At 42.5% G+C, this 13,549-nt stretch overlaps 1 protein-coding gene across 1 annotated transcript; it reads right to left on the reverse strand.

Annotated features, from left to right (window-relative positions):
- Positions 1–5,804: 5,804 nt before the first annotated feature.
- Positions 5,805–13,541, reverse strand: LOC121543133 (soluble guanylate cyclase 88E-like). Its single transcript, XM_045220088.1, has 9 exons — positions 13,365–13,541; positions 11,784–11,913; positions 11,285–11,431; positions 10,807–10,953; positions 10,432–10,588; positions 9,932–10,041; positions 7,770–7,859; positions 7,396–7,514; positions 5,805–7,152 (listed from the first exon to the last, which is right to left on the reverse strand). The coding sequence occupies exons 1-9, from the start codon at positions 13,514–13,516 to the stop codon at positions 6,750–6,752; spliced, it is 1,455 nt and encodes a 484-aa protein (XP_045076023.1). The 5' UTR covers positions 13,517–13,541; the 3' UTR covers positions 5,805–6,749.
- Between the last annotated feature and the right edge of the window lie 8 nt (positions 13,542–13,549).

Genomic DNA, 13,549 nt, shown 5'->3' on the forward strand with positions numbered 1-13,549 from the left:
CTGGGAGTGGGGAGTTTCACTAGCAACTGTATATTCCAGATATCCTAGTCTCGGATCTTGAGTTATAATGTGGGGTGAATTTGATCAGTCTCAACAATTCCTAATAAGGGAAGTGTGTTTTGTGTTTACACTGACCACAATTCATGAATGCTCTGATTCATACAGGCTTGGCCATTACCTGATTCAAAAGCACTCTGTTTATCTGTAGGTTTATGTGAACAACATCCAGCTGGACCAAACAGCCTGCTGAGGCTCAACCCATAAAAAAAAGCTCAATCCAATGGGGCCAAGGCCTTTGAGCCAATGATTGTTTTCAGGTGTCGGGGTGAGAGGTCAGACCAAGGCCCAGTTGAACTGAAGGGAGAGTCTGAACGGATACAAGCCCACAGAGTGTGCAGTGGGGATTCAAAGACACCTGCACCTTTGTGTTTATTTTCTCTTTCCTTCTGCACGAAATTAACTGACTGGAGATAGTGAACCACAACTGAAAAAGTGGGCCTGTCACCGTGGCAACAGACAGGAAATAGTGCTTAAGCGGTTTCCTGACGGCTTCCTCTTAATCATGTAATGACATCTCACTCAGAAATGTCTACAAGGAGAGTTCAGATGTGTGTGTGTGTGTGTGTGTGTGGTAGGTAGGTCTGTAGCACCCACTAACCCTTAAGTCTTCATACCCCTTGACTTGTTCCACATTTTGTTGTTACTGCCTGAATTCAAAATGGATTAAATAATATTATTTTTTCCCATCTACATACCCCATAATGACAAAGTGAAAACATGTTTTTAGAAATGTTAGCACATTTATTGAAAATGGAACACCCACATATCTAATTTATATAAGTATTCACACCCCTTTGCTATGACACTCCAAATTGAGCTCAGGAGCATCCAATTTCCTTTGATCATCCTTGAGACGTCACTACAACTTGATTGGCGTCCACCTGTGGCCAATTCAATTGTTTGGACATGATGTAGAAAGAAACACACCTGTCTATATAAGGTCCAACAGTTGACAGTGCTGTCAGAGCAGAAACTCTACCAGGAAGTCAAAGGAACTGGCCGTAGATTTCCAAGACAGACTTGTGATGTGGCATATACTACTCTGACAGAACTACAGTCTCTACAGCACAGTCTCTACAGCACTTCACCTGTCTCTACTGCACTTCACCAATCTGGACTTTATGGGAGAGTGGGCAGACGGAAGCCACTCCTGAGAAAAAGGCACATGACAACATGCCTGGAGTTTGCAAAAAGGCACATGAAAGACTGAGAGCATAAGGCAAAAGATCATTTGGTCTGATGATACACAAATTGAACTCTTTGGCCTGAATGCAAAGCGCTACAGTGAGGGAAAAAAGTATTTGATCCCCTGTTGATTTTGTACGTTTGCCCACTGACAAAGAAATGATCAGTCTATAATTTTAATGGTAGGGTTATTTGAACAGTGAGCGACAGAATAACATCAACAAAATCCAGAAAAGAGCATGTCAAAAATGTTCTAAATTGATTTGCATTTTAATGAGAGAAATAAGTATTTGACCCCCTCTCAATCAGAAATATTTCTGGCTCCCAGGTGTCTTTTATACAGGTAACGAGCTGAGATTAGGAGCACACTCTTAAAGGGAGTGCTCCTAATCTCAGCTTGTTACCTGTATAAAAGACACCTGTCCACAGAAGCAATCAATCAATCAGATTCCAAACTCTCCACCATGGCCAAGACCAAAGAGCTCTCCAAGGATGTCAGGGACAAGATTGTAGACCTACACAAGGCTGGAATGGGCTACAAGACCATCGCCAAGCAGCTTGGTGAGAAGGTGACAACAGTTGGTGCGATTATTCGCAAATGGAAGAAACACAAAATAACTGTCAATCTCCCTCGGCCTGGGGCTCCATGCAAGATCTCACCTCGTTGAGTTGCAATGATCATGAGAACGGTGAGGAATCAGCCCAGAACTACACGGGAGGATCTTGTCAATGATCTCAAGGAAGCTGGGACCATAGTCACCAAGAAAACAATTGGTAACACACTATGCTGTGAAGGACTGAAATCCTGCAGTGCCCGCAAGGTCCCCCTGCTCAAGAAAGCACATATACAGGCCCGTCTGAAGTTTGCCAAAGAACATCTGAATGATTCAGAGGAGAACTCAACTCGTCGTGTTTGGAGGAGGAGGAATGCTGCCTATGACCCCAAGAACACCATCCCCACCGTCAAACATGGAGGTGGAAACATTATGCTTTGGGGGTGTTTTTCTGCTAAGGGGACAGGACAACTTCACCGCATCAAAGGGACAATGGACGGGGCCATGTACCGTCAAATCTCGGGTGAGAACCTCCTTCCCTCAGCCAGGGCATTGAAAATGGGTCGTGGATGGGTATTCCAGCATGACAATGACCCAAAACACACGGCCAAGGCAACAAAGGAGTGGCTCAAGAAGAAGCACATTAAGGTCCTGGAGTGGCCTAGCCAGTCTCCAGACCTTAATCCCATAGAAAATCTGTGGAGGGAGCTGAAGGTTTGAGTTGCCAAACGTCAGCCTCGAAACCTTAATGACTTGGAGAAGATCTGCAAAGAGGAGTGGGACAAAATCCCTTTTGAGATGTGTGCAAACCTGGTGGCCAACTACAAGAAACGTCTGACCTCTGTGATTGCCAACAAGGGTTTTGCCACCAAGTACTAAGTGGTCCTCTGTAGCTCAATTGGTAGAGCATGGCGCTTGTAACGCCAGGGTAGTGGGTTCGATCCCCGGGACCACCCATACCTAAAAAATGTATGCACACATGACTATAAGTCGCTTTGGATAAAAGTGTCTGCTAAATGGCATATTATTATAAGTCATGTTTTGCAGAGGGGTCAAATACTTATTTCTCTCATTAAAATGCAAATCAATTTATAACATTTTTGACATTCGTTTTTCTGGATTTTTTTGATGTTATTCTGTCTCTCACTGTTCAAATACACCTACCATTAAAATTATAGACTGATCATGTCTTTGTCAGTGGGCAAACGTACAAAATCAGCAGGGGATCAAATAATTTTTTCCCTCACTGTATGTCTGGAGAAACCAGTCACACCTCATCACCCGTCTAACACTATCCCTACCGTGAAGCATGGTGGTGGCAGCATCATGCTATGGTGATGCTTTTCAGCGGCAGGGACTGGGAGACTGGTAAGGATAGAGGGAACAATAAATGGAGCCAAATACAGGTAAATCCTTGATGAGAACCTGCTTCAGAGTGCAAATGACCTTAGATGACCCCAAGCATACAGCCAAAGCAATGCTGGAATGGCTTCAGAACAAGAATGTGAAAGTCCTTGAGTGGCCCAGACTTGAATGACATTGAAAATCTGTGGAAAGACTTGAAGATTGCTGTTTACCGCCGCTCCCTAAATTGAGATGTGAAAAGCTGTAATCACCGCCAAAGGTGCTTCTACAAAGTATTGACTCAGGGGTGTAAATACTTACATAAATTTGCAAACATTTCTAAAAACATGTTTTCACTTCCATTATGGGGTATTGTGTGTAGATGGGTGAGATTTTATATATATATATACAGTGGCGGAAAAAAGTATTTAGTCAGCCACCAATTGTGCAAGTTCTCCCACTTAAAAAGATGAGAGAGGCCTGTAATTTTCGTCATAGGTACACGTCAACTATGACAGACAAATTGAGATTTTTTTTCTCCAGAAAATCACATTGTAGGATTTTTAATGAATTTATTTGCAAATTATGGTGGAAAATAAGTATTTGGTCACCTACAAACAAGCAAGATTTCTGGCTCTCACAGACCTGTAACTTCTTCTTTAAGAGGCTTCTCTGTCCTCCACTCGTTACCTGTATTAATGGCACCTGTTTGAACTTGTTATCAGTATAAAAGACACCTGTCCACAACCTCAAACAGTCACACTCCAAACTCCACTATGGCCAAGACCAAAGAGCTGTCAAAGGACACCAGAAACAAAATTGTAGACCTTCACCAGGCTGGGAAGACTGAATCTGCAATAGGTAAGCAGCTTGGTTTGAAGAAATCAACTGTGGGAGCAATTATTAGGAAATGGAAGACATACAAGACCACTGATAATCTCCCTCGATCTGGGGCTCCACTCAAGATCTCACCCCGTGGGGTCAAAATGATCACAAGAACGGTGAGCAAAAATCCCAGAACCACACGGGGGGACCTAGTGAATGACCTGCAGAGAGCTGGGACCAAAGTAACAAAGCCTACCATCAGTAACACACTACGCCGCCAGGGACTCAAATCCTGCAGTGCCAGACGTGTCCCCCTGCTTAAGCCAGTACATGTCCAGGCCCGTCTGAAGTTTGCTAGAGTGCATTTGGATGATCCAGAAGAGGATTGGGAGAATGTCATATGGTCAGATGAAACCAAAATATAACTTTTTGGTAAAAACTCAACTCAGTCGTGTTTGGAGGACAAAGAATGCTGAGTTGCATCCAAAGAACACCATACCTACTGTGAAGCATGGGGGTGGAAACATCATGCTTTGGGGCTGTTTTTCTGCAAAGGGACCAGGACGACTGATCCGTGTAAAGGAAAGAATGAATGGGGCCATGTATCGTGAGATTTTGAGTGAAAACCTCCTTCCATCAGCAAGGGCATTGAAGATGAAACGTGGCTGGGTCTTTCAGCATGACAATGATACCAAACACACCGCCCGGGCAACGAAGGAGTGGCTTCGTAAGAAGCATTTCAAGGTCCTGGAGTGGCCTAGCCAGTCTCCAGATCTCAACCCCATAGAAAATCTTTGGAGGGAGTTGAAAGTCCGTGTTGCCCAGCGACAGCCCCAAAACATCACTGCTCTAGAGGAGATCAGCATGGAGGAATGGGCCAAAATACTAGCAACAGTGTGTGAAAACCTTGTGAAGACTTACAGAAAACGTTTGACCTGTGTCATTGCCAACAAAGGGTATATAACAAAGTATTGAGAAACTTTTGTTATTGACCAAATACTTATTTTCCACCATAATTTGCAAATAGATTCATAAAAAATCCTACAATGTGATTTTCTGGATTTTTGTTTCTAATTTTGTCTGTCATAGTTGACGTGTACCTATGATGAAAATTACAGGCCTCTCTCATCTTTTTAAGTGGGAGAACTTGCACAATTGGTGGCTGACTAAATACTTTTTTCCCCACTGTATATATAATATATATATATATATATATATATATATATATATATATATATATTAATCCATTTTGAATTCAGGCTGTAACGCAACAAAATGTGGAATAAGTCAAGGGGTATGAACACTTTCTGAAGGCACTGTACCTTTTCTTTGAGCACAGCTTATGTATAATGTGTTACCTCCTTAGTTAAAAGATCAAGGACATTGGGCCTCCCACCTTAGTGAAGAAATTAATAATCTAGAATAAGTATATTCATTGTCATGATGGGATTTCAGTGTAGGCCTAAAGTCTTTGTCCGCTTTACTGTCTTTTCATTAAACATTTTGGACATTTCCTATTTTCTGACTGATGCTTAGCTGTTTTCTGAGTACACACAATCTCCGCTAGCTGTGTTATCTGATACGGGGCCAGGTAATGTCTAGATAGGAGTGTGTCGATTCAGAGAAGGTCATTGATTTAATCTTATATGTCTGCAGCTGACTGCGACTAGCCTTTTCCCCATCACATGCACTGATAAGTGTGTTGTAGAAAAAAGTTACTATCCCCAGTTTTATAGAGCTATAGCTACCCTTTTAACTTTGCCTTTATCTGTCCCTTGACATTGATCGAACCATGATTTTTTGTGTGTTTATTATTAAGCGAAACATTTAAAGATATCAACAAGGAAATGAACACGTAACATGTTTGTCTGTACAGTTTTTATGGACAAAGAAATGCTAACGTACAGTAAACGTGCAACAAATTACAAATACAAAACAGAAAAGTTAAGCACTTACAGCATTAGGAAAAGCACTATTATATAAATGATTAAAGTCATATTATTCCATCATTAAATACAGTATCAGAAATGTAACTTGGGTCAGTCTTCTCTGAGAACTAGTTAATGCAAATAAAATACAACCACCTCTTGACATCTCATCTTACTCTGTATACCAATCCATTGTGATGCTGTAATTTTAAAAGGTGTTTTCACCGACAGTAATAACTTGATAAATGGTACATGAACTGTACATTTATTGACCTGTTTCCTTTCAACAACACGCACAAATCCATGACATTAGCCAGGTCCTTGTATTACCAAAAGAGGCCCAGTGTTTAACATGTCATCAAGACATGAGTATCTGTACATATTTGTTGGAAGATAAAAGTTTTTTCCCTTTTCAGTAATGTCACATTTATTTAATTTTAGGGGCATCAATGTTTCCTCCATTAATACTTAGGTGGAGTGGTCCCCCCTGTCTACCTCTGTTACTCCACCCTGAATAAATGGACTAATACATTCCATTAGGTGTGGGCATCCCTGAATGTTGATGTGGGGACCCTCAGGTCCTGCCTAAGGAAAAACACAGGATAAACACCAGGGCGTCACACAATATATCGAACATGAAGGCTGGCCCATGATCTGAGATGAGAGGTCTTGACCTCTAGCCTGGTCCCTTTCACAGTAGGGGAAAAACTATAGGGACGTGACTGACCAGCGAAACCATGTTGAATTTTCTAATTGGTTAAGTTAAGGTTCAAGGTTAGGGTTAGTTTCAGGGTTTGCCTTCACAGGACTGTCAATAAGATGCAGGCCAGTCACATCACTTTAGCCACTCCTCTCACAGTAGGCAGCAGGAGGTGCTGCGCATGGGAAGGTGGGTGGGCAGCTTGGTGTGCTGCCTGAAGCTGTTCCTCTTGTTGTTAAGCACTGGGGCGGCGGTGGACAGGGGGGCCGTGGGGGTCTCCTGGGCAGCAGCAGGAGGCACTGCACTCTCCTGCACCGCATTGACCTGCTGGGGAGGAGCCTCGGGCTTGGCCACGCCCCCTTTGTTGTTGTTCTTAGTGTTCTTTTTGACTTTCTTCTCCTGGGGCTCCGTGGGGTCTGTGAGGTCCTCGGGGGCACCCTCTAGTGAAGGTAAGGGCTCTGCAGGCAGCTCTGTGGGGGTGGGCTTGCCCTCTGCCTGCTCCTCATTGGGAATATTCAGGTTGGAGGTGGAGCGCTTGGTGTTGGTGCAGGTGGAGCTGTGTATTGGAACATGTATTTAAAAAATGACCACATAGAGTATGTACAAAAGCAAAGCAAATTACTAGCAGGTGTGTTTTTGTTATGGGAGCCCTTCGATCCACAAACGGGCTGATGCTGGAGCCTTACTAACTCTACAGTAGCGACATTCAATGAACAATTCGCAATCATATGATATAGGGCATCTTGCATTATATCCCTACAGAAGAGATTGGGGTTGCCTCCTCCCCTGCTCCACTCACCCATTGGAGCTCCTGTCCTCTGAGTCCTTCTGTTCACTGCTGTAGCGGAGCTCTGCTGGAGTCTTAAACGACAGGTCCTTCTTCCCCTTCAGCCAATATGTCTTCATGTAGCCTTTACCCTGTGATTGGACAGAATGTAGGCAGAAATAGTACCGTGTTCATGATCCTTGTGTTCAATACCTGTCATGATTATAACTCAGCCAATGGATGGGCCGCAAATGACCATTTTAGGACTTTTGAACTTTGATAAAACTCCTGAAGAGATCAAAATATGTTTGAATAGATAGATTTAATAAATAGATTTAGTGTGGTGCATTTTTGTCTGTTTGGCAGGTGGAGCATCACAGTGCCATGATGGAGCATCGTACACATACCTTCACAAAGATCTTTCCCCTCTCCTCAATTATGTATGGCTCATGTTCCAAGTGATCTTTAGTGGTCTGGCTTATGTGGATCTGCATGCCCTGTACAGACAGACACACAGAGGTTGATGGCTAACATAGTGCTAACTATTCAGCTCACTCAATGTCACATTAACCTACTTGCGGCCTACTTACGAAGTAAATGATTTGCTATACAGTGCTAATTGATCATGTCTGTTAGTGAAATATTTAATATTAAATCCATTTGGATTCAATCACTTTTTGACAGCACCCCTTTTGATTTGAACAAAACCTTCCATATAAAATTGTCCATTGTAGAAGTGCTAAGAAAGTGACCTTTGGACCTGAATGCCAAAACATTCAAGAGATAAAGTTGCTCAAAGTTGACCAATTTTGCATACCCCACCATACCATGAGACATCCATGTCTTCATCACTGGAAAAGATAAACGGTTGATAATTTATAATAATAATATGCCATTTAGCAGATGCTTTTATCCAAAGCGACTTACAGTCATGTGCGCATACATTTTTACGTATGGGTGGTCCCGGGGATCGAACCCACTACCCTGGCGTTACAAGCGCCATGCTTTACCAATTGAGCTACAGAGGACCACATAATATATATATATATATATAATTTAAAAGCTTACAAACAGGGTTGTCAAACTATTTTAAATATATATATATATATTTTTTTTAATGTCATTTCTTTAACATTAAACGTCAATGATCTAAAAACGTGTAAACTCTAATTTTTTTCCTATTTACATACATTGTAGCTTAGACCATATTTGACATAATCTGAGGTTTTTGTGTTGTGACCAATATTCCCTCTAAGCTGTGCGCGGGCACACAGCTCCCCGGCACTAGTGCGCAGAAGAAATATCAGCCCGCGCAGAGAAGCACAAGATTTACCATCACTCAACTTTCTAGAGTTTTCCCCGTTAGTTAACACTATCAACGTTTCCCTTTAATGTGGGGATTGTGATCGAATCTATGCAATATACCGAAACAAAACTAACTATGCAAGAGATTTTGTTGTAGGCAAAACGCATAGGAGTAGGATTCTGTTGCATTGACAGGCACGACTCAGGCCCTTACTCTACACAGACCAGTGCGCCATAACCAATCAGAGCTGCAGTAGGCCTATATGCAAATAGACTATTGCCATATATGGATCTGTGCCATTCACTTTGAACTGGACTGTTTTTACAGCATGAGCAGTCGTGAGTAGATGCGCTTGTTTTGAGATCAAAGCGAGAGCTACATGTAGCGACTTGTGCACATTTGTACATTTGTTCAGATCCTTTGCTAGTTAGTGAGTTATTAGCCCAGTTATAGAACATTTGTAGTCAGCAATGGGGGAGTGATTGCTTCCTACAAGAGCACAAAACGTGTGTATTTCTAGACATCTTTGAAAAGCGAGTCAGGTAAAGAGCTTTTTTCTGTCTTAAAGGGCCAGTGTTGTATTTTGAGACAGGCTTGAATAAGCTAAGTAGCCAAAAGGCAGAGGGTAGCATAATTTGTCTGATTCTCTGTAAAAATGGTATGGGAATAATTATGGTTTCTTGCATCAAACAACACAACAACATTTTCAGTCACTATTGGATAAACAGTTTAATGTCAAGCCCTGCATGTTTTTTTCAAAAGTCTCATGGAATGTAGGCCTACATTGAACCCCACACATTGGCTGCTACTGTAGGCTGAACGACAGAACAGCTATTTCCATGTTAAAATGTTATGGGATGCATTTTCTCCATTGTTTTTGATGGTAGGCCACTCTGGTAGTCCTACATTATGATCAAATAGCCACAGTAGCCTACTTGACCATTGTTAAAACTAACTTAAACCGGGTACAGCATCAGTGTTCACAGTAAATGCGCGCCGGAAGTTGCACAGAATTTTCAGAACGTTCAGGTTTGCGCTCAGCAGACCTGAAATTTGCTCAGTGCTGACATTTTTTTGAGGGAACATTGGTTATGACCGCCATTGGTTGAGACACAACATGCTCTTTAATACAGCATGGGTGTCAATCATAGAAATATAACATGTATGGAACCTTTTGTTTAAATCAAAAGGAATGCTGTCAAAGTGATTGAATTCAAATGGATTTACCCTATAGTGAGGTTATGTTCTAATGGCAGCACTCACCACCCCATTGCTCTCCATGCGGGAGGCAGTGTTGACGGTGTCTCCAAACAGACAGTAGCGAGGCATCTTCAGCCCCACCACCCCAGCCACCACCATCCCTGAGTGGATCCCTGAAGGGAAACAACACACAATGAAGTTCAACTGCTTTACTGAACCTGGATCAGTGGCTCTAGATTCAGGGTGCTTTAAGGGGTATAAATCTGGCAGAATTAACTGAGCAGCACAGTCAGGGCATGGCTAGACAATATCAAGCCTTTGACTTCCTTTTGTCCGGATTATAAAGACACATTGTACAGTACAGTATGTGTATGTTTTATGTCTGTCATGTATGCAGGGTTGGGTAGGTTACTATATAAATGTAATCCGTTACAGTTACATGACCAAAATTGTAATCAGTAACGTTACTTTCGGATTACCCAAACTCAGTAACGTAATCTGTCTAAACTGTCTGTGCCATAGAAATAGAATGACTAGATTGTATTTCAATGGTCTCTGCTCACCGACTCTGATCTGGATGTTGTCTCCAGTGGAGGGGTCTTTGAGGTGGTCGATGGAGCTCAGCATGTCCAGGGCCATGTCACATATGTGGTGGGCATGGAAGGTTGTCTTATTGGGCACACCTGCCACCACCATGTAGGCATCTCGGATGGTCTCCACCTGAATCCAGGGGAATAAAAGTCAAGTAGTATGTTTAGAAGCATTACTGTATACATTATATCCTACCAATGAAACAAACTAAACATTCCACTCTGTAAAACATTGCTACAGCCACTCAGTGCATGATAATAGAGTCTTCCCTTTTTGGTCCCTTGGTTGAGTATTCAGGCATATTGTTCCCACAGAGTCCCTTGTTTTGTATTGTCCCAGTCATTCACCTTGTAGACGTTGTGCTTCTCGCTGAGCGTGTCGAAGACTATGTAGATTTCGTTGAGCATGTCCACCACCTGCATGGGCGTGATGTGGATGCAGATCTCGTTGAACTTCACCACGTCGCTGAATAGGATGGTCACGTCCGGGAACACCTGGGAAACGGAAAGGAAATACCAGCACACTTAGATGCTTGACATTTTACTGTGGTGTTTCTTCTGGCTTGATAGAAATGAGGTGGCTAGTTAGCTCCAGAATTCAATTGAGTCTTATTGTCATTGAATGTTTTGAGCCAACATGGAGGATAGTTTCCTCTACAAACTCTATGGCTGCGTCTGAAATGGCACCCTATTGCCTATATAGTGCACTACTTTTGACCAGAGCTTGGGCACTATATGGTGCACTATATAGGGAATGAGGTGCCATTTTGGATGCACCCTGTATATCTGTACATGTATCTGTAAATATATGGCTCTGGGTTAGTACCTGGCATGTCTCCAGGGCTGTGATACCCTTCCTGAGCCGGTCAGCCACAGCTTTGGGGATCATGGCGTAGAGGAGGGAGTCTCCTCTCTTCTTCTCCTCGTCCAGCTTCTTGATGATCTCCTGGAGCTGGGCGTACTTCTGCTGCTCCTGGAGTGGGAGGAGCCACCAGAGAGAGAGAGAGAGCTGTCAGTCAACTAACTCTTCCTCATCCTTCTTCAAAGGCCTATCCAGCCCCGCCCTTGAGATGGTCTTTGCCTCTGCCTTTCAGTGTGAACTATACACTGCATATGTCTTTATTTGTAATTTTGAAAATAACGCTGCCTATGAGCAGGACTGTGTGTGGGTATAGTAGTATGTCTTGCATTCTTAGCTGAGGCAAACTTGGCCCAGTTAGTAGATGAGTTATATGATAACGTTAACAGTGTACCAAAGTAAGGTTGTGTGTTATTCCAATTCAAGAAAGGTGGTATGTGGTATATATGAAATGTGCATGACTTACCTGGTCAAGAGCCAGCTGAAGTTCAGCCGACTGCTGTGTTCCGGCTAAGATGAGCTCTCGGCTGGAGTCGTGTAGGTTCAGATCGTTCACATAGACGCCCATTTTAATCATGTCCTCCACTGTCTCAATACTGGAAGAGGAAGAAAAGAGAGGAAGAGGAATGAGAGAGACAGCAAGGATGGGATGAGTGGCAGAAAGGGAGATAAGAAGGGATTGAAAAGGGAAGTGGATAAAAGCAACATGCAACAATTTAAAAGATTTTACAGTTCATATAAGGAAATCACTCAATTGAAATAAATTAATTAGGCCCTAATCTATGGATTTCACATGACTGGGCGGGGGCGCAGCCATGGGTGGGCCTGGGAGGGCATAGGCCCTCCCAATTGGGAGCCAGGCCCAGCCAATCAGAATGAGTTTTTCCCCACAAAAAGGCTTTATTACAGACAGAAATACTCCTCAGTTTCATCAGCTGTCCGAGTGGCTGGTCTCAGATGATCCCGCAGGTGAAGAAGCAGGATGTGGAGGTCCTGGGCTGGCGTGGTTTGAGGCGGCTTATTTTAGAGAAATGAACATTCAATTCTCTGGCAACAGCTCTGGTGGACATTTCAGCAGTCAGCATGCCAATTGCAAGCTAACTCAAAACTTAAGACATCTGTGGCATTGTGTTGTGTGACTGAACTGCACATTTTAGAGTGGCCTTTTATTGTCCCTAGCACAAGGTGCACCTGTGTAATGATCATGTTGTTTAATCAGCTGCTTGATATACAACACCTGTCAGGTGGATGGATTATCTTGGTAAAGGAGAAATACTCACTAACAGGGATGTAAACACATTTCTGCACAACATTGGAAAGAAATAAGCTTTTTGTGCGTATGGAAAATTTCGGGGATCTTTTATTTCAGCTCATCAAACATGGGACCAACACTTTACATGCTGCGTTTATATTTTTGTTCAGTATATATTTAAAGCGGTATAAATATGTAATATATTATGCATACTGCACATATTTATAGGCATATAGTAATACTATAAATATTGTATATCATTGTTTTTACTATTTTCATATGCTAATAAACATTTTCATATGCTAATAAACACCATAAGGTAAGGTAAGGACCATCTAAGGTAAGTGTTGGAGCCAAATTCCCTTACGTTCAGTCTCATTATGAATGTTTATGGTTTGTCTTATTAGAATTGTGAAATATTGATTAATTGAAATCATGTTTTGGGTTTTCTATTATGGTTATCATGGGTATTTGAAAGCAATATGGAGCCTCACCTGGGCACACCTCCTTCTTCCCATGTTCCCCTTCCCTATACCCATTTTGTGATTTGGTATTATGGCTCAGGTAGGCCTGGATGGACTATAGTCGATGAAATTACCTTTGTTTGTGAAATACATTTTTGTTTGTTTTTATACTATCGAAGCTTTGGATTCTCCTTTTTTGGTTGCTTTGGAAGCGCGTCTGACCGTGGCATCACATAGCTGTAGCCTCAAGGCAAGTTTTGAATTGGATTACGTATTTCCTTTATAGTAAGATAAGGACTAGGTACTGTAAGGATGTTGTGGGTGGTCTTACATGGGCGTACTGAGGAAGATGAGCGAGTCCCACTGGGGGACGTACTTCATCTGACCCTTCAGGTGGAGGGGCTTCTTGGGAGGTTCCCTCATATCCTCGAAGATGGTTTCACTGCACTTCCCTGGGGATGACGAAGAGCAGGGTGGGGTCATCCACAGCCATAGAACTTGGAAATATTGCTTTGG

This window comes from Coregonus clupeaformis, unplaced genomic scaffold, assembly GCF_020615455.1.
Source record: "Coregonus clupeaformis isolate EN_2021a unplaced genomic scaffold, ASM2061545v1 scaf3136, whole genome shotgun sequence".
In the NCBI taxonomy this organism is placed as follows: domain Eukaryota; kingdom Metazoa; phylum Chordata; class Actinopteri; order Salmoniformes; family Salmonidae; genus Coregonus; species Coregonus clupeaformis.